Raw genomic sequence first — 25,456 nt, forward strand, 5'->3', positions numbered from 1 at the left:
GTCTAACAATGAGCACAATTCATTAATTTTCATTAGATTTTCATTCATTTTTTATTATAAGTTGATCGAAATGTTCTTATGAACTAAAAATTATAATATTACTTATTTTTTTAAAAAAAAATTATGGAGAAGGTGGGTTTTTTTTTACAATTCTTTTTCACAATTTTTCATTCACCTTCTTCAATTTTTATATATTTCTAAAAGATAATTTAAGGATAAATTACATAAAAATCTCATGTTTTAAAATTTAGCTAACTACTTTCATAAGTTAAAAAAATAAACAAAAAAATTCCTATATTTTTCAAAATATTATATACTTATCCTCTTCATTAAGATAAGCCCTGACGGCATTAATTTTTCGTTGAATTGTCCATTATATCTATTTTATATCAATCATTGATTTTTAATTGTAAAAAATAAACTATATATATCTTAAATAATTTAAATATATTTTTTTATTTTTATATATATATTTATATTTGTACTATACATATACTATATATATAGTATGTATCTTCGGCCCGCACCTGAGCCTAGAGTGTTCTGGTCGCTGATCGGGGGGGGGGGGGTGAGATCTAGACAACAGTGGTCACCCAGAGAAGAAGGGGCGACGAAGCGCCGGATTGGCCTTTAGTTCGCAAAAATAAATCCAACGAATTAAAAATACAAACAAGAAAGAAGTCCAGAAATGTAAAAACCTCAATTTACTCATTCAACGGAACAATGTAAACTTTGATTTATACAAGAAAAGGCAGTAACAACTCCAACACCAGGTCAAAAATACAGTAACCACGTAACGTAACCAGAGCATCAATAAGCTACGACACTTCAAGACTGAATTACTTAAACAACCCATGATAGCAACTCAAAATCAATAAAATCCTAATTCCTCCAGTTTCCTTCAGAAGCGGCACCACCTCTGGAGTAACCACGATCACCACCGTAGCCGCCCCCACCGCGACCACCTCCGTAACCACCTTCACGACGGCCATATCCACCACCGCCCCCACCTCCATAACCACCCTCCCGGCGTCCATAGCCACCGCCGCCACCCCCTCCATAACCACCTTCACGGCGAGGGCCACGGAATCCCCCTCCACCACCGCTTCCACGGGACTGAGCCTCGTTGACCGTGATATTACGGCCGTCAAGCTCCTGTCCGTTCATCCCCTCGATTGCGTCCCTCATTGACTGCTCATCCTTAAAAGTAACGAATCCGAAGCCCCTGGATCTTCCAGTCTCGCGATCGTTGATAATCTGCAATGACAGACCAGAAATAAAATAAAAATACATCAGATCCAATCAAATATCCAATAGATCTCAACTCTTTTTTTTTTCACAGAAACTGAAAAGCGATTATCTGATCTTCAACCCTCTGGTGAAAAAGAGGAAGACAGAACGTACCTTTTCAGGGGTAAAATAGCAACAGAAACAGTAACAGTAGTAACTCAGAGTAACAGTAGTAACAGTAGTAACAGTAACGTTAACAGATTAGAGCGAATCGAGTCGGATCCGATCTCTGCGACAAACGGACCTTCGATTCGATGACTTCGCCGAATTGGGAGAAGGCCTGCTCGAGTGACTGATCGGAGGTGGCCCAAGCCAAACCACCGACAAAACATCTAAATTCAACATCAGCGGCCGCCATTAATTTTTACTGAGTATTTCTAAAGAGAATAAATGAGAGAAAGAGGGGGTATAATACGAAACCCTCCTTAAAGATAGAGAACTGACGAAGACGGAAGAATGAAAATGTGATATTTATAGGTGGAGATGGATAGGTTTTGGGGTGGGCAGAAGCTAGGGTAAACCGCGTGCGCAATGCGCACTGGGGCTTGTTGGCATTAGTTACGGAACCATGGTTATCGGGGAAGCCGATTCCTTGGCTTCCAGTCTACGATAGTACCTGCTTTAATATATTTGCCACAAAAACCTAATTTATAAAAAAATATATTTATTTATTTAAAATTATATAAATTAATAAAATTATAGTGGCTAGAAATAGCAATTGTCTGGTTCTAACCTCGACCCGCCCATTGAAGCGGGATTGTAAATATTTTTATACATGTAAACATGTGTAAATTTTATTTATATTTAAATATAATATGTAATCTTAATATTTTATAAATTAATAATCTAAATAATTTGTAAAAATTCTAATATATATGCAGAAGTAACATATTTTAAAAAGAATTAATATTTTAACATCTAAAACATACACATATAAATTTATAAAAAGAATTAATTTGTAACAATAATATTATTTTATATTCATAAAATTAATGACATTATAATTTTTGTAAGATATTAAAAAGATTTAATTGGGTACAAACAAATGGGTATTTTATCCAAAAATGTTTTTGATACACATATAGTCGTAGGTGAAAGTAAATGAGAACGAATATTTTAGTGAATATAGGGGCAATAGGATTAAGAAGGACCCATCCCCACGTGGTGGAGATGAGTAGGTAGGTTGGGATATTTATTAGTATTTATCTTTTACAGTTAGGATTGAGAATAGTTCCATGACCAAACGCGTTTTTTGCCAAGCAAATAGCCCTGAAGAATAGCTTGTTTCGTTTTGTGTTTTCGTATTTCTCGAGACAAGATAAAATATACTTAATATTTATTTTTGTATTTTTATATTTTATTTGTGTATTTTTTATTTTTTTATTTTTTATATATAATATATATATACATAATATAAAACAGAAATGATTTGACAATAAACAGTAATTTTTTGTCTCCCAAAAGTACAACACTAAACATAAAATATTTATATATAGACATATTTATATATAAAAATATATGATTTGACAATGAACAGTAATTTTTGTCTCCCAACATCAAACCTACATCATTTATTTTAAAATATTTTAAATTTTTCCAAAACACAAATCCAAACATATCATCTATTTTCAACACACACTCACTTATCTCTATTTTTCTTTCTCTATTTCCAAAACACAAAACAAAACAACTAAAACACAAATCTAAACATAATGGAGGTGTCTTTCGTGTAGTAGGGTATCCCTCTTCTACTGAAGCCCAATCAAATAGAGCACCCAAACTGTGGTCTACAGTAAGGTCCTATAAATTAATAAATTTTATAAAATAATAAAATCTTTTGGTCCTGACTTGGGCTTTTGTAAAAATCATCAAATTCGATAATAGAATAAGATAATAATTTTTCGAAAAACTCACTTATAAATATTAGGTCCCATTAAAACTCTAAATTAATAATTCATGAATATTACAATTATAAATATTATGGTAATTTGCTAAAATATAAGCTTGTAATGCTTTACGCATTTGATCATTCATGAATGATTTTGCGATGTCTTTTAGATGAGAAGACATAGCTGAGTGTCCATGAATCATTTTATTTTCATATTGAGATTTATATAGTATATGTTTCATTCATCATGCATGAATATATTTAAATTGACTATAATAGTTATTTGAGTGCAGCGAATTAATATAAACATGTATATTTAAGTAATTTCAATGAATTGGACATTCGTCTATGAATATAATAGTTAATTGTATACAATGAATTGATATTATACATGAATATATTTAATTAGTTACAAAGAATTGATTGATGCATGAATATAATCAATGAAACATATATGAATTCATTTATTTTCAATACATATGTACTAAATTTGCTGAACTTAAAAAGTCTCTCTTTTAATTAATAAAATATTAATTTATCGATAAATTAATATCTCTCTAAATTAATAAAATTTCATGGTCCCAAGATTATTAATTTATAGAGATTTTATTTTACTTATAAATACCAAATCCCATCCGCCCAAACTCACAATCTATCTATGTTTTTGTTCTATTTTCTTATTTTTTCAATTTGGTTCGTCTACTAACTTGAGTGTCGAAATACTAATTTATTTTACATACTATGATACCAAAGAATTTATGCTCACATCATATTTAATTAAATAAAAATTTAATTAATCAAAATAAATTAAAGGGTAAAAAATTACACTTTCCCCCTTGAACTATTTTTGATGTAATATTTACTTCCTCGAATTAACAAATGTAACACATACCCCCTTAGTTGGTCAAAAATACCCCTCATGCCTTGACAGTTATATTATTTTTAATATATTTTAGTATTTTGCATATTAAATTATTATGAAATTATAGTCTAGTTAAATTTTTTAATAAAGAAAGCATTTAAATTAAAAGTGGAATATAAATTAATATATATAGTCGATACACAATAAATATAATAAAACCAACAACTCATATATACTTTTTTAAAAAAATTAAAAATATATATACGTATGCTTAATCAAAAGTTGAATATGTTCAAAATAAAATTTATCATATGTTTTAAAGAAAATATATTCAAAAAAATGATATATAATTACTTATTTGTATCTAAAAGAATAAATAGATAATAATTTAATTCTATAACTAAATTAATACAAACTTTTTATGAATTTTTTTGTGTAGTTATTGAAAGCAGATGTGAAGCATATAAAGGGGTTAGGGCCGATGGCCTCATGGCCCATTAGAAAAGACTAACCTCAATCTTTATTAGGGATACGACTATCCTCATCTAATTCCAATTTTCAAGGGATTATGGGCTTATCCCTCCACTAGTTCATTCATTTTAAATCCCATCTCTTATGTCATTATCATAACTACATTTGTTCAAAATACTATAAAATTAAGGGATAATTATACTTTTCTCTGATGAATTTTGATATAATTACACGTAAATTATTTATGATTTGGGAAATTATGTTTATCATATTCTAAGATTGCTTCTGTCTACCAAATAAGTTCTCTTGTTAGATTCACTAAATTTATTCATATAAATAAAAAATAAAAAAAATATATATATTTATCCTCGATTGACTTATTACTGATTTATAACTGATAAATAAAATTTTTTATGATCAAATTATCCTCGTATATCTTCACGTATTAATGCATATGATGATGTATACATTCACGTTCATAACTACAATTTAGTCCAAAAAAAATATATGACCTACAATAAGTCAGTAATAAGTTAATCAAGAGTAAATATCAATTTTCATTAATTTTTTTATTAATATCAACAAATTCAGTAAATTCTGACTAATTATGGAACTTATTTGTTTAGATGGAACCAAACTTCAGAAGTACTATTGATGTAATTTTTTACATTATAGAGATATTATTTGTAATTACACAAATTTTCAGCAGTAGGGACTATAATTATCCCTAAAATTAAAATTGCATCATTTTATCAAAATTTCTATATTTTTCACATTTTCTATGCCAAATTGCTAACCAAGTTTGGTATAGGCCGACGTCACCTGGGGGAAAAATCAATGGTTGGCCCTCACATTTTTTATGGTAGATCTTGTGTTTGAATCTGAGTATGGTCTGCTTGCTTGGTGCATTGATAGAAATTGGACACGTCCACGTAAAAACAACAAAGAAATACAGGGCCCAAACGCCACCGTTTGAGCCTCTTAATGCACAAGGAGAAGCCCATCATCTTCGGCTCCATAGGTCCATTGTTGTTTTCTACTCAATCCAATTCAAGTCTATGTAACAATTTCATCCTCTCTTCCACATGAAATATTATTAATTTTTTCCATTTTCAATTATTTTGTATTTTCATTTTTATCTGCCATTTTAAATAACACCCCATTTTATAATATCATATATTCTGCCAATTACTAAATTTATATTATTAATTTATTATATATATGTATTGCAAAAAAATTTAAATAAATAATTCATAAATACATGACCAGATTTTTGTTTTAGTGGGCCGGACCTCTAGGCCCAATATAAGAAAAAATAATTAATTTTTTTAAATATCTATAAATGTGAAATAATATCATGAGGTGTACATGTAATTACTTCTAATAAATAAGTTAAAAATTTATCATTTTTTAAACATTTAAGAATATAATTGTTTAATAACAATAAGATTTATTTATTTATTTTTATAAATTAGTGTTTGAATATATTTCATCGATTATAAAGTTATTGTCTAATGATTACATGAGGATTCCTCACTTTACAAGTATGAAATTATGAGTTCTAATCTCACTATAATTAGAGCATTTGGCTCGGTTTACGTTAATTTGTAATAATGTACTGTTGTGTTGTTATTTGCAGTTTAATAATTCTTGAATAATATATTATATAAGGATAAATTACATTAACATCCTTACAGTTATACCTAATAACACAAAAATCTGTTAAACTTTTTAAAAATTGCATGTACGTTTCTACGAGGGTGTTAGTGTAATGTACACTTGACATTTGTAAAATTACAAGTTCATCCATTACAAGGGTGTTAGTGTAATGCATATCAAGAATGTATTTGTGTAAAATTACAAGTACATCCTTTGAGAAAAAATGTTAGTGTAATATTTGTGACAACTCATTGTACGGTGTATTTGCTAGACGACCGTTAATCTTATGAATTATTTTTAATTTTTTAAATAATAATAAGATATTTATAATTTTTCAAAATAGTATATTATAAATTTTCCTTAAAACAAAGAATATTGTGTTCCTTTTTGAAGGATAAATGAAAAAGATGAAGATGTGAGTGAAAAGAAGAGAGAATGTAGAGGGCGTAAGCAATCACGTGTGCTTACTCACCTTTACATTATCCTTCTAAAATGATTAAATAATTATTATTCAAAAAGGATATACTAATGACATGGGATCAGCCTTAATTAACTACTTTAATTAATTATGAGCTGCAAATGAGAGGGTAATCATGGACCTGACTTAGTGGGGTTCATGATCCCAGATTCATTATTCATCTCATCCTCTTCTTTTTGCCCTTTTCCAACCCCCCCCCCCCCACCCCACAAATTTAATTAGAATAATTATATGTTAGACAGCATATTCTTAGCATTGAGTTAGCTAGTTCGATTAGTACATATGCATTATACTGATTGTGACGTATCTCCTGGCCTGCTGAGGATACCGCCTGAAAATGAATATTATTGTACTATACCTTTTTACTTATTAATGAAACTTACATTTACCCAAAATTATATGTACATTAGTGAATTATAGTTATTTATATAAATTATTACTGTTTTTAAAAAAATTATATATTCATCCGCAAAAAATATTAACATCATACAAAGCACTACCGATTCATGAAAAATTATATAAACACCTTAAAAAAGTCAATATTATTATACAAACTATCTCTATTTTTTAGCTGTTAGGGGTAATTTTTGTAATTGCACAAAAGACATGAGTGATTTATTTAAATAGACTATAAATTAGAAGTGTAAATGTAATTTTTCGAAATTTATTTGCAACATCATGAGCTATGAGTTTGATTCCCTTTGCTAATATAAATATTGCGTTTGTGGGAAATTGGTAAATACATAGATAAGGAACTCATAGTTATTGAGACTTGAATCATATTGATGGGAGTCGAAGCCACTCAAAAAAAGAAAAAAAAAAAAAAAAAAAAAAGAGCTAATCGAGGGTGTTCTGGTAATTTCACATGAAGCTTTTTCAATCTGTCCCTTTTGTTTTTTACCTTCAATTTGTCCTCCTAAGATCTCAGAAGTCGGTTTCTAAAGGGTGGACATAGTCTTAGACATCAAGAAAGGTTAAAATTAAATTAAATTAAAAAATAAAAATATTAAACATCTCAATTTGTATAAAAGTTTTGTTCGGTTTATTATTTTTCTCTCTCAATTAGTATACAATTTCGGGACAAACCCTTTCTTTAAACCAATTTTTATCATTGTATCATGTCTTATTTTATGGCTGACACTAAATTCCATGAATACATTGGAGATTATGAGTTTAAATTGTACTATACGTGTGGGTATTTATTTCATTTAATATCAGTAATTTATTGTAATGTGAGTTTAATGAGTTTATTGTAGTGTGAACTTATTAATCAAATTGATGCATTTATCAACTTACTGATAATAATGTAAACGACATAATCACAATTTCAAAATAAAAATAAAATAAAAAAGAAAAATATAAGAAAATAAACCTTTGTCGTATTGTTTATAACCAATATTTGGGTTAATTCAAGGTTTTGAAATTATAAACAAAGGCCCCTGAGTTCTCTTATTAATTGCAAAACATACCAAAATCCATCTCTTTTTTATTTGGATCGTAGCGACCTGACCCAGCCTGAATTGGATCAATGTGTGTATGGACTTTCGATGACATCTTGATTATCTCTGAGTCAATAGTTCACGACTGCATGTTAAATCGTATAACTCGAGACATCTATAAATACCAGTTATTTCATGCTAAGACAAAACTTTTGTCACATTAAATTCTCTTACAACCTTATTTATTCTCCTACAACTTTATGACTAAAGCACCGAAGAACTATAATCGGGCAGTTCTAGTATGGTTTTTATGATTTTCTTACCTTGTATGGTACATTACCAGATGATCAACTTATCTAAACATATTCGAACATTTCCGCATTCAAATTAGATTCTAGGTAACTCTCTAAATTTAGACACACATCAAATACGGACGATCAGAAGTTCATTAAAAAATTAATAAATTTATTAATTATTCCAGGAGCAAAAATGCCTAAAATTATGAGTCGAAGTATCATATATTATGACGAACTCCAAGAAAAAATAAATAAAGGTAATATTATTTACCAAAGAAATAAATAAATCCATTTTCATAAAAATAATATTTATTGGGAGGCATATTATCAGAACATGCACTGTACACTACTGTAAGAGAAAGAAGAATCTCTGAACTTGATGGGGTTTTTTAATAACTTCAATTTAAATACACGCATGCTACGTTGCAAAACCGATCTGCATATATAATAGTACATGACAACTCTGCATCTAAATTTTATAATTAATTATATTTATATATAGATTTATTTATTTTTCATCTATAATTTTGAATGCAGGAAGCAGTAAGTGGTACAACTAAGCCACGAGGAGTATTATTTTTGCGCTATGGTAGAGCGATACAGTGCATTAAAGGGACAGCTGAGAATTTTAAATAATTGTAATTCAATTAATTATTATCTTAGACTAAAAATATATATTAGTATTTAACGGATTTCGTAATATTTCACGAAATATAAATCGAGTTAAAATTCGGCAGAAATAAAAAGAAAAAACAATTGAAATAAAATAAGTTTTGCCCACTTGAACTATTTATCATGTAACATTTTTACTTTCCTAAACTAATAAATGTAACACTTATTCCCTTTGTTGGACAAAAATGCCCCTCATGCCTGAACGATTATACTATTTTTAATATATTTTAGTATTTTGCACGTTAAATCATCATCAAATTATTTTTTAATAAGTGATGAATTTAAATTAGAAGTGGAGTATAAATTAATATATATAGTAAATACATAATAAATATAATATAACCAACAACTCATATATGCTTCTTAAAAGAAATTGACAAATATATATATGCTTAACCAAAATTTAAACATTTTTAGAAAAAAATGAATAAATATATTTTATCATAATTTTTAAAGAAAAATATATTAAAAAACCAATATGTAATTAGTTATATCTAAAAGAATAAATCGTTAATAACTTAATTTTATTATTAAATTAATAAAATATTTTCATGAATTTTTTTGTATTTCTATTGTACTTATTTATTATTTAACTTTGAGTCTGTAAAAAAAATAAAATTTTAACTATTTAACCCACTAATTATATAGATATTTTTTCCAACTTTTTTAATTAAACAAAAATGCAAAAATACTAAGAAAACGAAATTCTTTGAACTAAATAAATATATATATATAATGTACGGGCGATATTATTTAAATATTTAATTATAGAGAGTAAGTGTTATATTTGTTAATTTAGAGAAATAATTATTACATGACGTATAGTTCAACAACAAATAAAATTGGGGTTGGGTTGGGTTGGGGTGGGGGTGGGGGGGGGGGGTGTTTGGTTGTGTCTTTAGTTTATTGTTGTTGTCGTCTGATAAAATTATAAAAGACAGATTTTGTGATAATCCCATCAAAGATATTAATAGAATAATTTGGTTTGACTGCCAAAAAGGTATTTGACCAATTCTTCTTCTTCTAATAATAATAAAAATAAATTGTTACCACTTTTATACTTTTTCAAAAAGGCAACAAAGCTTTTCTCAATATTCCTTTCACTTTCTTCTCTCCCCCCCTCTCTCTCTCTCTATATATATATGGGAATGGGATAGAAAAATTGCAAACAAATAAATAAATAGTTTTTTAGGGTGGAACGAAATTTACATATTAATGACCTATATTATATATATTATTTTCAGTGTCTAAGAGACTTTAATGAAGTTATTATTTAAATCATTCGATTCTCATTTTAAATTATACTATTGTGTATTTTCATGTATTTCAATTTTTTAAAATTTTTTCCATCTAAATATAGCATAAGTTTTTTTTATTAAAAAAAAAGTGAGAAAAATTATATTTATATATGTGAGTTTTTCTTTTGTTTTTAATTGATGCATGCCTGTCTATGTATTTTTAATTTTGTATGGATTTATGTGTAGAAATTAAAATATATTTGAATTAGTTAATAAAATTATTATATTTTATATTGAAGTACATATTGGCCTATATCGTCAAATTAATATATTTTCAATGTAAATACGTATAAGCAAATATTTTTCAAAGTACGAGCGATAAAATATTATTAATTGAAATAAATTAATTACAATTATTCATATCGGATATCAATATCTAATAAAGTTATTACAACAATTATACTCTAATCAATAATATCAAATACATTAAATCTAATCAATATCTATTATTCAATATAAACAACGTACCTATTATTCAATAAAAAAAATATTTCATATATAAAATGAGATTCGAACCCATGGAGTTTCAACACTTGAGATTGTATGAACTGATATTGAGATTGTTTCCAATGAGGTATTGGCAATTTGGCACAGCCACCCACATTTTTTATTAATTTCCTACCAACACTTGAGAGAGCATTAGTTTATGTCCACTGCCTTCCCACCAACTGTTAGATGCCCACTCTTCAAACCCAACTTCCACTCATTACTGTTCTCTTCTTCACTTTTAAATGCAACTGTTTGCTGATGTTATCAGATTATGAGTTCGAGTCTTGTAAAATGTGATTTTATTTTAAATAAATAAATTTTGTTATTTTAATTTAATATAATATAAGTTTATTGATTAAATTGATGTATTATTTAATTATACGTTGAAACATAATGTCTCAAATGTAATATGAATTTAACTATTAAATAAATGTCCAATTTCAAAACATAAAATAAATTAAATAGTTAAAAACATAGTCTGTACTACCGGATGGGACACAATCAACGCGCGTGCAAAGTAGGAGCGTAGATTTACAAGATCATTGGTGAAAGAAAACTGAGAGTCGGGAGATACAAGAAAAAGTGCAGTATTTTAGGAATTTCACAGTACGATAAATCAATAACTCACATAAAATAACACAAATATTTACATGTCCGATGAGACTCGAATTCCTGATTTCGAATTTATTTATGTAAACTCAAATTTAATGTTAACCACTAAACTGAGATATCATTTATAAAAAGTTGAAAATTTTGATACACTAAATTGTCTTATGAATGGCCGAATGGTACAATGGGTGAGAAAATTAAGGAAAAAAAATAAATAATTCATAAAACACACTAACTTACCATAAGTTCATATTTGTTAAAGATTGGCATTTATATTCAACCTTTTGAATAAATAGCTCCCTAAATTAAGGAATTCTGAATATGTTATGACATGTGTGTCTGTATGTGTGTGTGTGTAATAAAATTGGACTTAATGATTCACCAATCAATCAATCAATCGTCATCATGTATTAATTAATATTTTTTAAAGGCGAGTAGTGGTGATTACAATGTGCAATAATAATTACTTAATTACGACACTGCAATTCACTTATTTAAAAAGTATTTAATTTTTGTTTTAAAATAATTATATTTACACCTTATAATTTACTCTATTTATATAAATAACCCACATCTTGTATCTATATTAATATAAAAAGAAAAATCCCTCAATACCTACAAACGGTGGTCAATGATACCGCCGTACTAATTTTTTGTGATGTAATTTTTACTGGATTTTCGCACATAATTTAAAAGAATCACTAAATTAAGAATTATAATAAATAATTTTCTATTTATGCACGTTTTATTCGCATTATATAAAATAACATGAAGCATTTGAGTTTTTATTTCTATTTAAAATAATTTTTTAAAAAATAATTACTTTTTTTGAATAATAAAATTAATATTATTGTTGTTATTAGAAGGGGAGTAATTTTAAGCTTAGCTGTATTGGGCGGGATTTTCGGCAGTCAAACCCCCAATGGGAGTCACACTGCCTCCCTTTTTCAGTCAGACCCGAACCCGAATAGAGTGGTCCATCCATACCCGTTTGGTGCCCGTCTTAGGTGACCCGTTTCGGCGGCCGCCGGCGAAAGTTCTTTTTTCTCTCTAAAGTTTAAAAAGGAAAATAGTTTCACCTTTTTCTGCGCGGTGGTGTCCATTTTAGAGAGAGAGAGAGACTGGCCTCTCACTTTCTCTCTCTACTACAGTCCATCATCATCACTATTACTGCTCAATATTCAGCATTCACTATTCTCACCACATTTTTTCTCTCTCCCCACCTAAAACCCAGAATTTTGACTTTTTTTTAAAGGAAAAAAACCCTTTTCTCTCTCCTCCGTCAGCCGGAGCAAAGTGAAAACAATGAGGAGAGAGAAGAGATTTTTTTTTGCTCTTTTGTATGTTTTGTTTCGTGATTACAAAAGGGAATAGAGTTTGAAGAAGGATCAAACTAATGCTTTGATTCGTTTTTCGTGGAGGTAAGCTTCAAGGGGAGTTTTCGCTGTTCTCTAATATTTCTTAAGCTGCGTGTATGGAATGTGCGCACCTAGAATCCCTAAATTCCGAGTGAGTGTAGCAAACACCTGTTGTTTGTATGTATAGATATGTGATCATGATGGTGATTTTTCTTGAAGTTCAATGAAGTTGGAGCAGAAATGGTGGATCAGTGGAGCAGGGTAGTGTTCATTTGTTTACCTTTGTTTTTCTTTCTGTTTGGTCATACATTTGAGCAGCAATTCTTAGTCTCGAGGCAAGAAAGATTGGCGTTGCTTCAGTTAAGATCTTCACTGGGGTTGAGGGCTAAGGATTGGCCTATAAAATCCGACCCGTGTACTTCATGGGCGGGTATTCAATGCTCAAATGGCCGGGTTACTGGAATCAATATTTCAGGGTTCAGGAGAACAAGGAGGGGAAGTCAAAACCCTCAATTTTCAGTGGACGCCCTCCAAAATTTGACTCTTCTATCTTCATTCAACGCCTCGCATTTTAGATTGCCGGGCTCAATTCCTGACTGGTTAGGATTGCAGCTTGCCTCACTCCAACTGCTTGATCTTAGGTCTTGTTTGATTAATGGGGCTATTCCATTCACTCTTGGCAATTTAAGTAGCTTAGTTGAACTGCATTTGTCTAATAACAATCTTACTGGTGTAGTTCCATCTAGTTTAGGTCAGTTATTTGGGCTCTCTGTGCTTGATCTTTCGCAGAATTTGCTCACAGGGTCTATTCCGGCAACGTTTGCTGCACTAGGGAACCTTACTTTGCTGGACATGTCTTTGAATTTCTTGTCTGGAGTTATTCCTCCTGGAATTGGGACTTTGTCTGGGTTGCGGTTCTTGAATCTTTCAGGGAACAGTTTGTCTTCTACAATACCTGCCCAACTCGGTGATCTTTCTAGTCTGGTTGAGCTTGATCTTGGATTTAATTCATTGTCAGGGTCAGTGCCTGCGGAGTTGGGAGGGCTGGGAAGTTTGCAGCGAATGGTACTTTGGAACAATTTTCTTTCAGGACCATTACCTGTTAATCTCTTTCCTCCTTTGACTCGGTTGCAGTTTGTGGTTCTGAGTCATAATGCTTTCATTGGTGAGTTTCCAGAAGTGCTGTGGTCAATTCCCTCGTTGCGATTCCTTGATGTGTCTGTGAATAACTTTACCGGTGTAATGCCTAGTGTCAGTTCAATCGCTAATGGAACTGTTGCCCTATTTAACATTTCCCAGAATTTATTTTATGGAATTCTTACACCTGTAATTACAACGTTTGGTTTTATTGACATCTCGGGCAATTACTTCGATGGTCCAGTTCCGATTTATGCACGTGGCAACACATCTCTTAGTAGGAATTGCCTCCGAAATGTGACTAATCAGAGGACACGGACAGATTGTGCCGCATTCTATGCAGACAGGGGTTTGGTATTCGATAACTTCGGAGAGCCAAATGTCACTCAACCTCCTCATCCTCCACCACAATCTGACAATAAGAGCCATAAATTAGTTATTATTTTAGCTTCTGTTTTGGGAGGTATTGGGCTTATTGGATTTCTGGTAGTGATAATTGTACTGCTGTTTGTATGCATGCGCAAGAGGGATACGACAAACCAAAGAGGTAACGGCGTGGGCCCTGTTCCAGCTGGCGAAATTCCTGACCCTGGAGTATCGTTGAACTTTTCCACTCTGGGAGATGCCTTTACATATCAGCAGATTCTTCAAGCCACCGGTGAATTAAATGATGCAAATCTGATCAAGCATGGTCATTCCGGCGATCTATTTTGTGGAAGACTTGAAGGTGGAATCCCTGTAATAATAAAAAAGATAGATTTGCAGTCATCAGTCAAAAAGGAAGCATACATGTTAGAGTTGGAGCTTTTTAGCAAGGTTTCCCATCCTAGATTCGTCCCTCTCTTGGGTCATTGTTTGGAGAATGAGAATGAGAAGTTTCTTGTTTACAAACACATGCCAAATGGAGACCTGTCCAGTGCTTTGTTCAAGAAAACAAATCCAGATGACGACAGTTTACAATCACTGGATTGGATAACAAGACTAAAAATTGCAATTGGAGCTGCTGAGGGTCTGACTTACTTGCATCATGAATGTACTCCACCACTTGTTCACAGGTACTACTGAATTCACACTTGTTAAACTTTCGACTTTGAGCTATTGCCGTACAGAAATAAAAGATACTCTTGCTTAAAAGTCAAGAATTAACTGTTGACTTTCAGCTGATTGCCTTATTGATTTCTGTGTTGTACTACAACAAAACACAGGAGATTGATTAATGAGAAACAATTGACCAGGAGAGCATAATTTTTTCTTTGTTTAGGTTTATTCGTTTTATTGCTAAATGTGCAAGATTTGTAATAATGCCAATGTTCTAGCACTATTACACAATTGGCATTGTGTATGCATTTTATTGTTATTCTGACATAAGCTATTTACCAAAGCACGTAAAGTAGAGGGCTGCATTTTATATTTTAATTTTAAGTAAGTGTTGTTGAAACTATGGTATAAGCTCAAGTTCTGATATTACAATTATTGTTATTGGTTTTTCCTACCATTTAGGGTACTAATGAAGTGCTTGCTGAAATATGTTAACCAAACTCCAACAAGTTTTTGACAAACTTGGACTATTGCTGCAATTATGACTTATGATTAAGTGCATCCCTTCAAGCGAGACAAAAATCTTGTAAATAAAAGGTTTTGTGGGCATCCTGTTCTTCCTTTCGCATTTTGGATGGTGCCCATCCGTTTAACCATTGTCTTGAGCCAATTTATGTTCTCAACTGGAGTTACGTTGGTCTTATAAGAAATAGAACTGAGTACAAGTTGGAGAGGTGCGGCAGTTTTTCAAGTAAACAAAAAATAAATAACACCACATACTCACTGGAGATAGTTTCAACAGCTGGGGTACAACTACTTGTATATTTATTTAGGAAATGCATTGAGTTTTCGATGTTCCTTACTAAATATATTGGTAATTCTAATGAAACAATGTTTTTCTCTTACTTTTTCTTTTTCGTTTTTTTATGAGTTTAGGCTCTTGAAGGCTTCATACAAACACTCAATTATTGTTGTCTGCTGTGTTTCTTGGTTCTTTTCAGATGCCTGCTCATTCGTTGCTTGGATGGCACTAGGATGAAGTTTTGTATTTCTAAAATTCGAAACTCTTAGAGTAGCTAGAAATAAGAGGAAATGTAAGAACTGGAGAAGAAGTTTATTAGATAGAAGGTTCCAGTTCTCTACTATGTAATCTTCTCGATCAGTGTCTAAAGAGCTCGGATTGGGTTTAGGCTGCCATTTAGTTTTGGCTCTGTATCTATGAAATCCTTACCGGTGATACCTATGTTATTGATAAATTGTGTACTGCATCTGCTTAGGCACTCTAATCTCCCACAAAAATAACATTTACGTGTTTGTATTCTTGAAGGGATGTTCAAGCCAGCAGCATACTTCTTGATGACAGGTACGAAGTCAGGTTAGGAAGCTTGAGTGAGGTTTGTGCTCAAGAAGGTGACAGTCATCAAAGTAGGATCACAAGGTTGCTGCGGTTGCCACAGTTAGTATTTCCTTTTGTGATCCTGAGTCCTGACAGTTGAATATTCTTACACTTGAAATTTTAATTCGTCGCATGTCATTTATACTTGCAAATATTTTCTGCTGAATTTAGAATTATTCAGTATGAAAATTACCTTTTTCCACTTCAGGTTTTATGTTAAGATTCTTATTTAGATGCTTTATTCAGATTGTGACTCTTTTTTTTCCTTATATGCAGGACATCAGACCAAGGTGTTTCAGGTATATCTAGATCATTTCATTTGATTTTTGTTTTGTTACTACCTTTTTCGTGCCTATGAGTTAGAACTCTGAATTCAGGCCTATTCTATTTTGGTAATTTGATTACAGAATTTATTTCTTTCTGTATTTGTGGAATATGAGTGTGACTGTCCTCCTTCGGTGCTGCAGACTTCAGAATGGAATTCCACAACATGCTTTGATTAAATATAAACTATTAGTTTTGAAGTTATTGCCTATCCTGATGATGCAGGAGTAGAATGTTTCGTCATCTTCAAATGAATGACAATGCAGTTTAGATTTTTTAAATTAGAAAGCCGAAGCTTGAAATATTTTGCTATATGTTCGTAAGAACCCATAGCTCTCGAGCAATCTGTCACTGACTTATTCTTCTGAAGTGTAAGAATCGACTATTCTGTGTTTTAGATGGTTGATTACAAACTACCCTGAAACGGCCCAACTAAAGAATCATTATTTTATTCGTACTCCTATGTTTTCCATGGCTTTTCTTGTTTATAGCATCTGGTTCATCTTTTGTAAAGCATATGACCTTTGATTCGCCGAGCAATGTCACCAATCCAAGTTGCGGACATTTAATAAGATCATTAAACATGCTTCATAATTTTGTTTATTGACTCCAGTTTTCCTATTTCTTATTCATAGAGTAACGTTCTAACTATTCTTCTGACTTCATGACCAGGTTCAGCGAACACAACATGTGCTTATGATGTATACTGCTTTGGGAAGGTTCTGCTCGAGCTTGTAACCGGTAAGCTGGGAATTAGTTCCTCCACCGATCCCACCACAAAGGAATGGTTGGAAGCAACATTACCTTACATTAGCATATATGACAAGGAGCTCGTCACAAACATCGTGGATCCATCATTAATCATAGATGAGGATCTCCTCGAGGAAGTCTGGGCCATGGCTATTGTTGCTAGGTCTTGTCTAAATCCCAAGCCTGCTCGTCGGCCCCTAATGAGGTACATCCTTAAAGCTTTGGAAAATCCTCTTAAGGTTGTAAGAGAAGAGCAGACTAGTTCAGCCAGGCTTAGAACCACGTCCTCTAGAGGCTCGTGGAATGCTGCTCTTTTCGGCAGCTGGCGACATAGTTCTTCAGATGTTGTGGCCACGTCAGCAGCAATGACTTCTCACAAAGGTGAAGGACCAAGCAGTTTTAAGCAGTCAGGAACGACGGGTTCCCAAGGGAGCGGTCAGAATGGGGAGGGGAATGGTCACTCGTCTTCAACTAGACGGCAGTCTAAGGATATCTTTCCGGAGCCTTTGGACGAGCAGGATCCAGAGAGATTGCATGAGGATTAAATAGGGGAGTAGATGGTTTCTTGATTCTTTGCCAATAATTATGGCAGGCTCCAGATTTTGATGTCTTCGCTGCTTAGTGTCCTGCTGTACATTCTCCTCCCCTGTGATGTATGCTGGGGATAACAAGCCAGATTCATGATCAGTTGCATTCCTTGGAAGTTACTCTGTTTCTTGGACGAAAAATGGACGTGAAGCCAATGGCGTGTTTGTTGCAAGAGTGACAGCCAACTGTTTGCAGATTTAGAAGAGTTCTTTTCTTTCTTCTTGTTTAGATTTGCTGGGCAGGTTTTAGAAATAGCAAGGGTCGGATGGTGGTGGTTCTTTTGTTCTTTGTTTCGAGGCTTGTTTTTGGTTAAACAAGCTGCAATTTTTTTGTTTTTTTGGCTGTAATTTACATGTTCTATCTGTCTTTGGTGAAATGTACATTTTATGACATTTTGGATATGCGTCTTCCAATTTGGAAGGAGAAAAAGAGCAGAAGTATATTGTTCATTTGTCTAATTAGTTTCTTTCCTGAATAGGGATGTACGAAATGCTGGATGCCCTCTTCAAGTCTGGTAATAGAAATTGTGTGAATTGGGAGGGGAAAAAGATATAGAGTTTAGGTCCCACCGAGATTTGAACTCGGGTTACTGGATTCAGAGTCCAATGTCCTGACCACTAGACCATGGGACCTTCTTGTTTAATTTTGCTATATAAACAATAATCACTGCACCTATGCCCAAGCGTAGTGGGCGGATTAGTTTAGCGATTGTTTGGCATCTCATCAGAACGAAAAAGAAGAGTAACTAAAATGAATTTTTTTTACGTGATTCGGTGTGAAATAAAATACTGATAATTGCTGATATGATATAGTTTCTTGCAGGTAGTAAGATATGTTGGGGTACTTTTTCTTGATCTTTAGCCTACTCGAATGAATGAGATGAAAATAATCCGACAAGCAAGTTAGAGACCATAGTCTACTGTAGGAAATATAGGAATTGTTAATAACTCTGTGATAGACTAAACTAGCAATAGAAGTATGTGAGCACCGTACCAAAATGCTATGGGTCCGGTGTAGTTCATCTTGCTGAAAGAATAAAGATGGAATCATCTCATTCAAGGAATGTCTCACTCAACAATGTTGTTCTATTGCAGGGACATGCCCCGCGATATGAAATATTGCTTGTTAAAGAAAACCATAAATCAGCATTCACAGAAAGTAGATGTCAAATATATCTTCCGAGTACTGTTGAGATGATGCTGGGATTGAGATAGATGGCAAAAGAGGTCTCAATCGCTTTACTTAACATAACTTTGTTAAAATCAAAGAAGTTACATGCGTTCTGCTGCTATCGACCCTGCCAACCAGGAATAGATGGAATAATTGAATTTGAATTCTTTTCCAGCCTGCAAAGAATAGATAGGTGGCATCAATTAAAATATCTGATCTTTTCTTTCTTTTCTTTTCTCTTTCGAAAGAGAGAGCAAGAGATTACTTTGATATGTCTTCAACCGCCATCACGACGTCTGAAGAACTTGTCTCAAGCACTTGGCCACCTAATATGATCTCATCTAAAATTGTATGCACCTAAAAAACAGATAACAGAATATGAGTGCCTCTGCTGTCACCTAAAAGGCTAAAAGTACTCAGAGATTCCACATGCTTGCCTTGGTACTCAGTAGAACATGAAAGGAGTCATTTTGTTTGGCATGGTGCAGATAGATATTGAATGATAAGTAGCAAAATCCACCTACAGCTCTTCGCTTATAGAAACCAGCTTAAGACAGTTCATTTCCAGGTGGCCTCAATAAATTTCTCCCTTTTCATGTAACCATTGATGAGCTAAGTAGAAATAAAAGTCTACAGATATGCATGGCATACATGATCCTTGTGAACGACCCCACCAAATATAGTTGAACCAGAATAATCAGTCAAACAATTGTATGTTGAATCTCAATTTAACTCGCTCCTAATATAAAATCATGTAGGTAAATACTTTCATAATGATAGCAGAATAAACTAACCTTGTTAAAATTGAACACTATGTCAAGCTCACACACATTACTGAAACACTTGTCCAATGTCTCCACGAAAACTGTCATAACAGAACTCAGATATCAAACTAACTAATAAATGAAGTCATCTTAATGAACAACAGCACTATCCGCAAGTTTCAAAATATAGAAGAAAACACTGGCGAATTTTTCATTTCTTGCCATGGATGTGATGACCTAAAACCATTCCCAAAATGAATATATCCAAGATACAGCCAAAGTGACTATGCGTGGAGAATGCTAGAAAAATAGATATATTGAGAAAACAATTTATCCCTAGAACTGAAAATATCAATAATTCCCTAGCACAGCTTAAAAAAATAGATAGAGCGCATCGAAAACTCGAATTATAGAAGTAGCCTCAACTACAAACGACGGAATAAAGCTCTTTACATCTCCTTTCAGTTACCAAAATAAGTTCTGATATGATGGATGCTACATTATCTTATACTTAATTCAGAAGATGATCTAGTGAATCAGCTGAGTCATTGGCTGAAGCCCTGTGCTAGAATCACCCATCCTCGTTTCTAGTTCTTCAATTATGATCTATCAATTATTTTTAGAACAGTCCCAATTATGCAGAAATTTAAAGCTACAGAGTTTTTTTGGGGAAATGTAAGTTTTTAAAGCTATAGAGTTGGACGAGTACTTAATCGACAATGCATACCTTGCATGAGATCTAGCATTGCAAGCTCATTCTCAGAATTATCGAATATGAAAACAAAGTACAATGTTGCAAAAGTTTTGTACACAAGCCGTACATCCTGCAAGTTGACGATCATAGCTCTTCAACAAACACCAAGCACAATCATAAACAAAAAAGTGAAAAGGGAAGAAAAGAAACAAACAAACTAATTTCAAACACCTAATTGGTTGCACAATTTTGCATATGTTGAAACAAGAAATTGAAAATTCACAGAAAATTACCGGCCCAAAGAGCGAATCCACTTTAACAAAATTACTGACATTCTCAGCTCTACTGCATAAAACTGCAGACAACAGCACAATTAATTAATAGTAGGAACTCAATTATAATAAAAAATTGGAAACAAATACACATCCGTTTCTTTCCCCAAGTAAAATAGAAACAAAGAACTGACTTTTGTAAATGCTTCGAACCAGCTCCTGCTGCTTCTCCACAGGCTAATTTTACACCGCGAATTAAGATCGACCAACAACATCCAAAAATCAGCTAAAAAATATTAAAGAACAGAAAATACAAAGAACATATCTCAATGACGCAACACATCAAGAGTAATTTCTTAACACTAGAAGAATTCTGGTAACCTGAAATTCGTAGAATCTGATGAGGCGAGGCTTGCCTTGATCGTTCATTATTATCACTCCCCGAATCATTGTTTTTCGCTGACTCCCTTCCAATTCACCTCACACCTCTCTCTCTCTCTCTCTCTCTCTCGAACGTGAGTGAGTGTGAGTTGGGAGTAAAGGGAAAGTCGCACTTGGAAAATTCCTTCACGGTGAGGACCTGGCGGTTTTAATTAGGCTGGTCTCGAAGTATTTTTAGGGAAGTATGATGAAATGCGATTGCTGAAAAGATGTTTTGCAGAAAGATTGCAAAAGTGTATCAATTTATTATTATCTTTTTTATTATTTATGTTAAAGTTTTCATTTATAACTATTACAAGTTTTTAACAACATATATTTTAAAAATATGTTTCTTTTATTTTTTAAGAAAGGATAAAATTCAGTTACATTATTTTAAATTTATGATATATCAGTGTAGGATAAATAAAAAAAGTTAAAATTCACTAAAATATATATTTTATACGTGTTTGAGGTTACATTAATAAGTGAATTCGAATCCCATAAAATACATAGTTATTTATCTCATTTTATATAAATTATTATAATTTATTTATAATCATATTGATTTAATATTTAAAGAAAGGGCAACTATTTAAGATAGTCATTACTCACTTTCAGACAGGAAAGATTGAGCACAGCGCAAAGTTTGGTAACGTCCACAGCGTTTTCAAGTACACGTTTTTACATTTGGAATTAAACCTTGTACCTCTCAGAAATGTCAATCAGTGTCGGAAGCCTTTATTTCCTCGTAGAATAGAACAGATAGATCACAATCCCACAGTTACTTAAAAATCTTGTGGCGAATCAACCGCATACAGATAGTAACATTGTTTTCCTCTGTAGTTCTAAAGCATGCCATCGACAGAACAATCAACAATTCTTCATGAGAAGTTCTTTTTCGCCTTCCGATCCCATGTTGCCTATTTAACATATAGAGCAACAAGAAATAAAACACAAAGGAGGTAATGAGATCAACATTCCTTATTATTGAACACATCTTTGAGAATTAACATCCAACTCCATCTCTTGCCGACGCTGAAAATTGAACTCTCAACTCAACGATATAAGCTTTCAGATCGGAGATTCTCAGCAATTTCAGTTTCCCACCTGTCACCATTTTCTAGAAGCTTCTCCTTGTCGTAGAGGAGTTCCTATTGCATGGAGACGAACATGATCAGTTTTGCTTTTTCTACAGCGTATTCAAGCCGATAAAGAATAAAGATCAAACCTCATGTGTCTCAGTAGCGAATTCGAAGTTGGGCCCTTCAACAATAGCATCGACAGGGCATGCCTCTTGGCAAAAACCACAGTAAATGCACTTTGTCATGTCGATATCATACCTGTTGCATTTAAAGTGTAAAGAGTTATGGCGCATGTGGAGCAGACAGCGAGGGAGGAACACAGACACAAAGTTACACATGAGCATTTACCTAGTCGTACGTCTGCTCCCATCTTCTCGTTCCTCAGCTTCAATGGTGATTGCTTGGGCAGGGCAAATCTGTGAAGGAACAAACACTTAGTCAAGCTAAACTAACAATGATTGGCAAAGGCTCACATATCAAGCTGCAAGAGCAACCTACAAGCAATAGCCTAACAAATAAAAGAAGATGATACTATCAGCTTGAATTAAAGGTTCAGGGGGTCAAATGGACATGTAAGACAGACAAAGTCTACGACAGGTGTTGGCTGTAAGCTACTTTTATCTAGCTTATTGAACAGGAGTAAGCATTCATTTTATTAAGCCTCATAATTCATGCATCTTTTTCTGGTTCGGGGAAGATAATTTACATTTTTGTTGCAACAACACATCACAAACTGTAGTAGAGATAGTGTGCTGGAAACTATTGACTTACAGCCTCACATAGTTTGCAAGCAATGCAGCGTTCTTCTCCAGTAGGATAACGCCGGAGAGCATGTTCTCCGCGAAAACGAGGACTCAAAGGCCCCTTCTCAAAAGGATAGTTAATCTGTAAAATAATGATATTCTCAGACATGAATAAGGACTCTATTTCTTCCAATTTATAACAGTAGCTAGACGATGAGCTGGTCCAGTTCCCCATTTAAGTGGCAATGTTCAAATTCAAAGTGCGGTTTGCTTCAAACATCACCCTTAAAAACCCAACCTCGCTCCATCCGCACAAAATCATAATCAGTTTGATAAAGGTAAAGCAAGCTCCATGGGCTAATAAGGAAAAAAAAAAAGGATACATACTGTGACTTTCGGGTCAAAGAAGTATTTCAGTGTCAGCATCAGCCCTCGAACCATTTCAGTGAGAAATAATGTATTTATGCTCCGCTCAAAAACTTGAGAAAAGCAACAAGTGAAAGAGATTAGCATTGCATACAGAAGAACTAAAGCCTAAAGAAAGATCTATAGAGGCCCTTTACCAGAATTCCAATCCTTTGATATCTCCTTTGCAAGCTTTTCCCTTTCCTCGTCATCTGTAGTAAATAACCCCAAGAACATAAAAATCTGCTACAGAAAGTTAACATCTCATCATTGTTCCCAACCCCAATAGACACTCAATCGAATAGCATCTGTCATCTTATGACAGGCAGTGATATGGGGTCAAGCAGCACAGCATTTTTAATGTATTGCAGATGGAGCTTTCTAAGAATCGAGGCCAACTTCTAAGAAATTCTAATAACTGCCTTAATAAAATCTGTCATAAATTCTACCCAGAAGTCCAACATCGTTCAGCAATACTAATTTAGAGGACAGTATGCCAAGCATGACGTTAGAAGAGTGTCCTTCCAAGTTTTAAGACATGGACAGTCCCAATGAAAAGCACGAATGATGCTCGCTGATTGTATTTATTAAGATCAAAGTAAGTGAAAAAAAGACCTGAAACTAATCATGATGCTCTGTCACTAGCATTTTTAGCAAAGCTACAGAAGCGCTATAGAACATTTGCTGCTCATAGATGATGGCAATATTTTATATGCATCCAGTACCAAAAATATTTTAGCTGAGAATAAGACACAAGGAGACGAAGGGCTAAAATGAACAGAACATGGTGCAAACCTTTGTCAGTAGAGAAGGAGTGCTTAGTGGCAAATGAACGTTCACTGCATATTGCCCCAATGCAGCTGGGTCTCTGCAATCCTTGCCCCGCCAAAGCCTATAATTTCCAACAAGAACCAGACTTAAGAAGGCGAATGAAAAATAAAAAACAGAGTGGTGAAATAATCTTACATATGAGAACAACCAACGTACGCATTTGCTTAATAGAATATTTAATTAAAATAACGTCATTTTAACTATTTCACATAATTACAGATAGCACCATAACATTACTCCCAAATGAAAGATAGAATGTAACAATTCTCGAGTCTGCTGAAATTGCAGTTCTAGGCATGATACAGAAAGCAAGTAAAAACAAAAGAGAACATATTACGGAGGTGAGAGAATAGTTCAGAGTGCAAGTCTGAGGGGAAGTGCCGAATAGTTTGACAATGGTTCCAGCTTCTCTGGAACAAAATGCGTAAAAATGATCCATCAATTAGCACAATGCCGACTAATTTTTGTTTGTTTTAAACTAGGTAGATCATATTAGAAACCGGAAAAAGAAAGAAACTCCATTTCAAACTCTCGTAACCTCTCATCAATCATCTTAGATCCGAAACACTTGCTCCACCTCGTCGAACAAACAAGAAACCCTAAGACCAAATCGAAATAAAACCAACATACCTCCCTCCTCACCGCTTTTTCCTTATTCACTCACCAATACGAGCGTATAAATTACTGATTATGGGATAAAAACCAAACCATTACCATCGGATTCAAAAATCCAAACCAGAAATTAAACCGTACAAAAAGCGTAAACGAATAAGAACTAAAATCAAAAGGAAAAGCAACGAAGCTCTATCACAAGGCTTACGAGATGACGAGCACGAAGCACAGCGACGGATTTGCGGGCTAAGATGGAAGCCATCGCGGGTTTCAGAAGCTGTGAGTGTGGCGCTGTTCTAACAAGCGAAGGCCAATCGCAAGCTATAAGCCTATAACTAATATTCTGCTGTTGTCGGCTTGGCTCACAGGCGGTGTACTCAACTCTCAAAGAACGGAAAATTTATTTTTTTAGAAAAAAAAA

General features: G+C 33.0%; 4 protein-coding genes and 1 non-coding gene across 5 annotated transcripts; 1 reads left to right on the forward strand and 4 right to left on the reverse strand.

The window, feature by feature from the left end:
• Positions 1–681: 681 nt before the first annotated feature.
• LOC105172892 (glycine-rich RNA-binding protein 7) lies at positions 682–1,746 on the reverse strand. The gene is made up of 2 exons (XM_011094497.3): positions 1,535–1,746; positions 682–1,257 (listed from the first exon to the last, which is right to left on the reverse strand). The coding sequence occupies exons 1-2, from the start codon at positions 1,646–1,648 to the stop codon at positions 883–885; spliced, it is 489 nt and encodes a 162-aa protein (XP_011092799.1). The 5' UTR covers positions 1,649–1,746; the 3' UTR covers positions 682–882.
• A 10,775-nt stretch (positions 1,747–12,521) lies between these two features.
• On the forward strand, positions 12,522–18,500 carry LOC105172890 (putative LRR receptor-like serine/threonine-protein kinase At2g16250). The gene is made up of 4 exons (XM_011094495.3): positions 12,522–15,001; positions 16,312–16,440; positions 16,657–16,679; positions 17,377–18,500. Exons 1-4 carry the CDS (start codon positions 13,050–13,052, stop codon positions 17,997–17,999), a joined length of 2,727 nt encoding a protein of 908 aa, XP_011092797.1. The 5' UTR covers positions 12,522–13,049; the 3' UTR covers positions 18,000–18,500.
• Positions 18,501–18,602: 102 nt separating this feature from the next.
• On the reverse strand, positions 18,603–18,674 carry TRNAQ-CUG (transfer RNA glutamine (anticodon CUG)). Its single transcript has one exon. It is a non-coding gene; the product is annotated as a tRNA-Gln (tRNA).
• A 395-nt stretch (positions 18,675–19,069) lies between these two features.
• Positions 19,070–21,593, reverse strand: LOC105172889 (Clathrin adaptor complex small chain family protein). The gene is made up of 7 exons (XM_011094494.3): positions 21,324–21,593; positions 21,137–21,179; positions 20,964–21,025; positions 20,704–20,800; positions 20,007–20,077; positions 19,478–19,569; positions 19,070–19,388 (listed from the first exon to the last, which is right to left on the reverse strand). The coding sequence occupies exons 1-7, from the start codon at positions 21,390–21,392 to the stop codon at positions 19,331–19,333; spliced, it is 492 nt and encodes a 163-aa protein (XP_011092796.1). The 5' UTR covers positions 21,393–21,593; the 3' UTR covers positions 19,070–19,330.
• A 485-nt stretch (positions 21,594–22,078) lies between these two features.
• LOC105172888 (NADH dehydrogenase [ubiquinone] iron-sulfur protein 8, mitochondrial) lies at positions 22,079–25,403 on the reverse strand. Its single transcript, XM_011094493.3, has 8 exons — positions 25,244–25,403; positions 24,388–24,484; positions 23,751–23,804; positions 23,575–23,666; positions 23,216–23,329; positions 22,793–22,860; positions 22,591–22,702; positions 22,079–22,513 (listed from the first exon to the last, which is right to left on the reverse strand). The coding sequence occupies exons 1-8, from the start codon at positions 25,295–25,297 to the stop codon at positions 22,418–22,420; spliced, it is 687 nt and encodes a 228-aa protein (XP_011092795.1). The 5' UTR covers positions 25,298–25,403; the 3' UTR covers positions 22,079–22,417.
• Between the last annotated feature and the right edge of the window lie 53 nt (positions 25,404–25,456).

This window comes from Sesamum indicum, linkage group LG10, assembly GCF_026168435.1.
Source record: "Sesamum indicum cultivar Baizhima isolate 11 linkage group LG10, ASM2616843v1, whole genome shotgun sequence".
NCBI classification, from domain to species: domain Eukaryota; kingdom Viridiplantae; phylum Streptophyta; class Magnoliopsida; order Lamiales; family Pedaliaceae; genus Sesamum; species Sesamum indicum.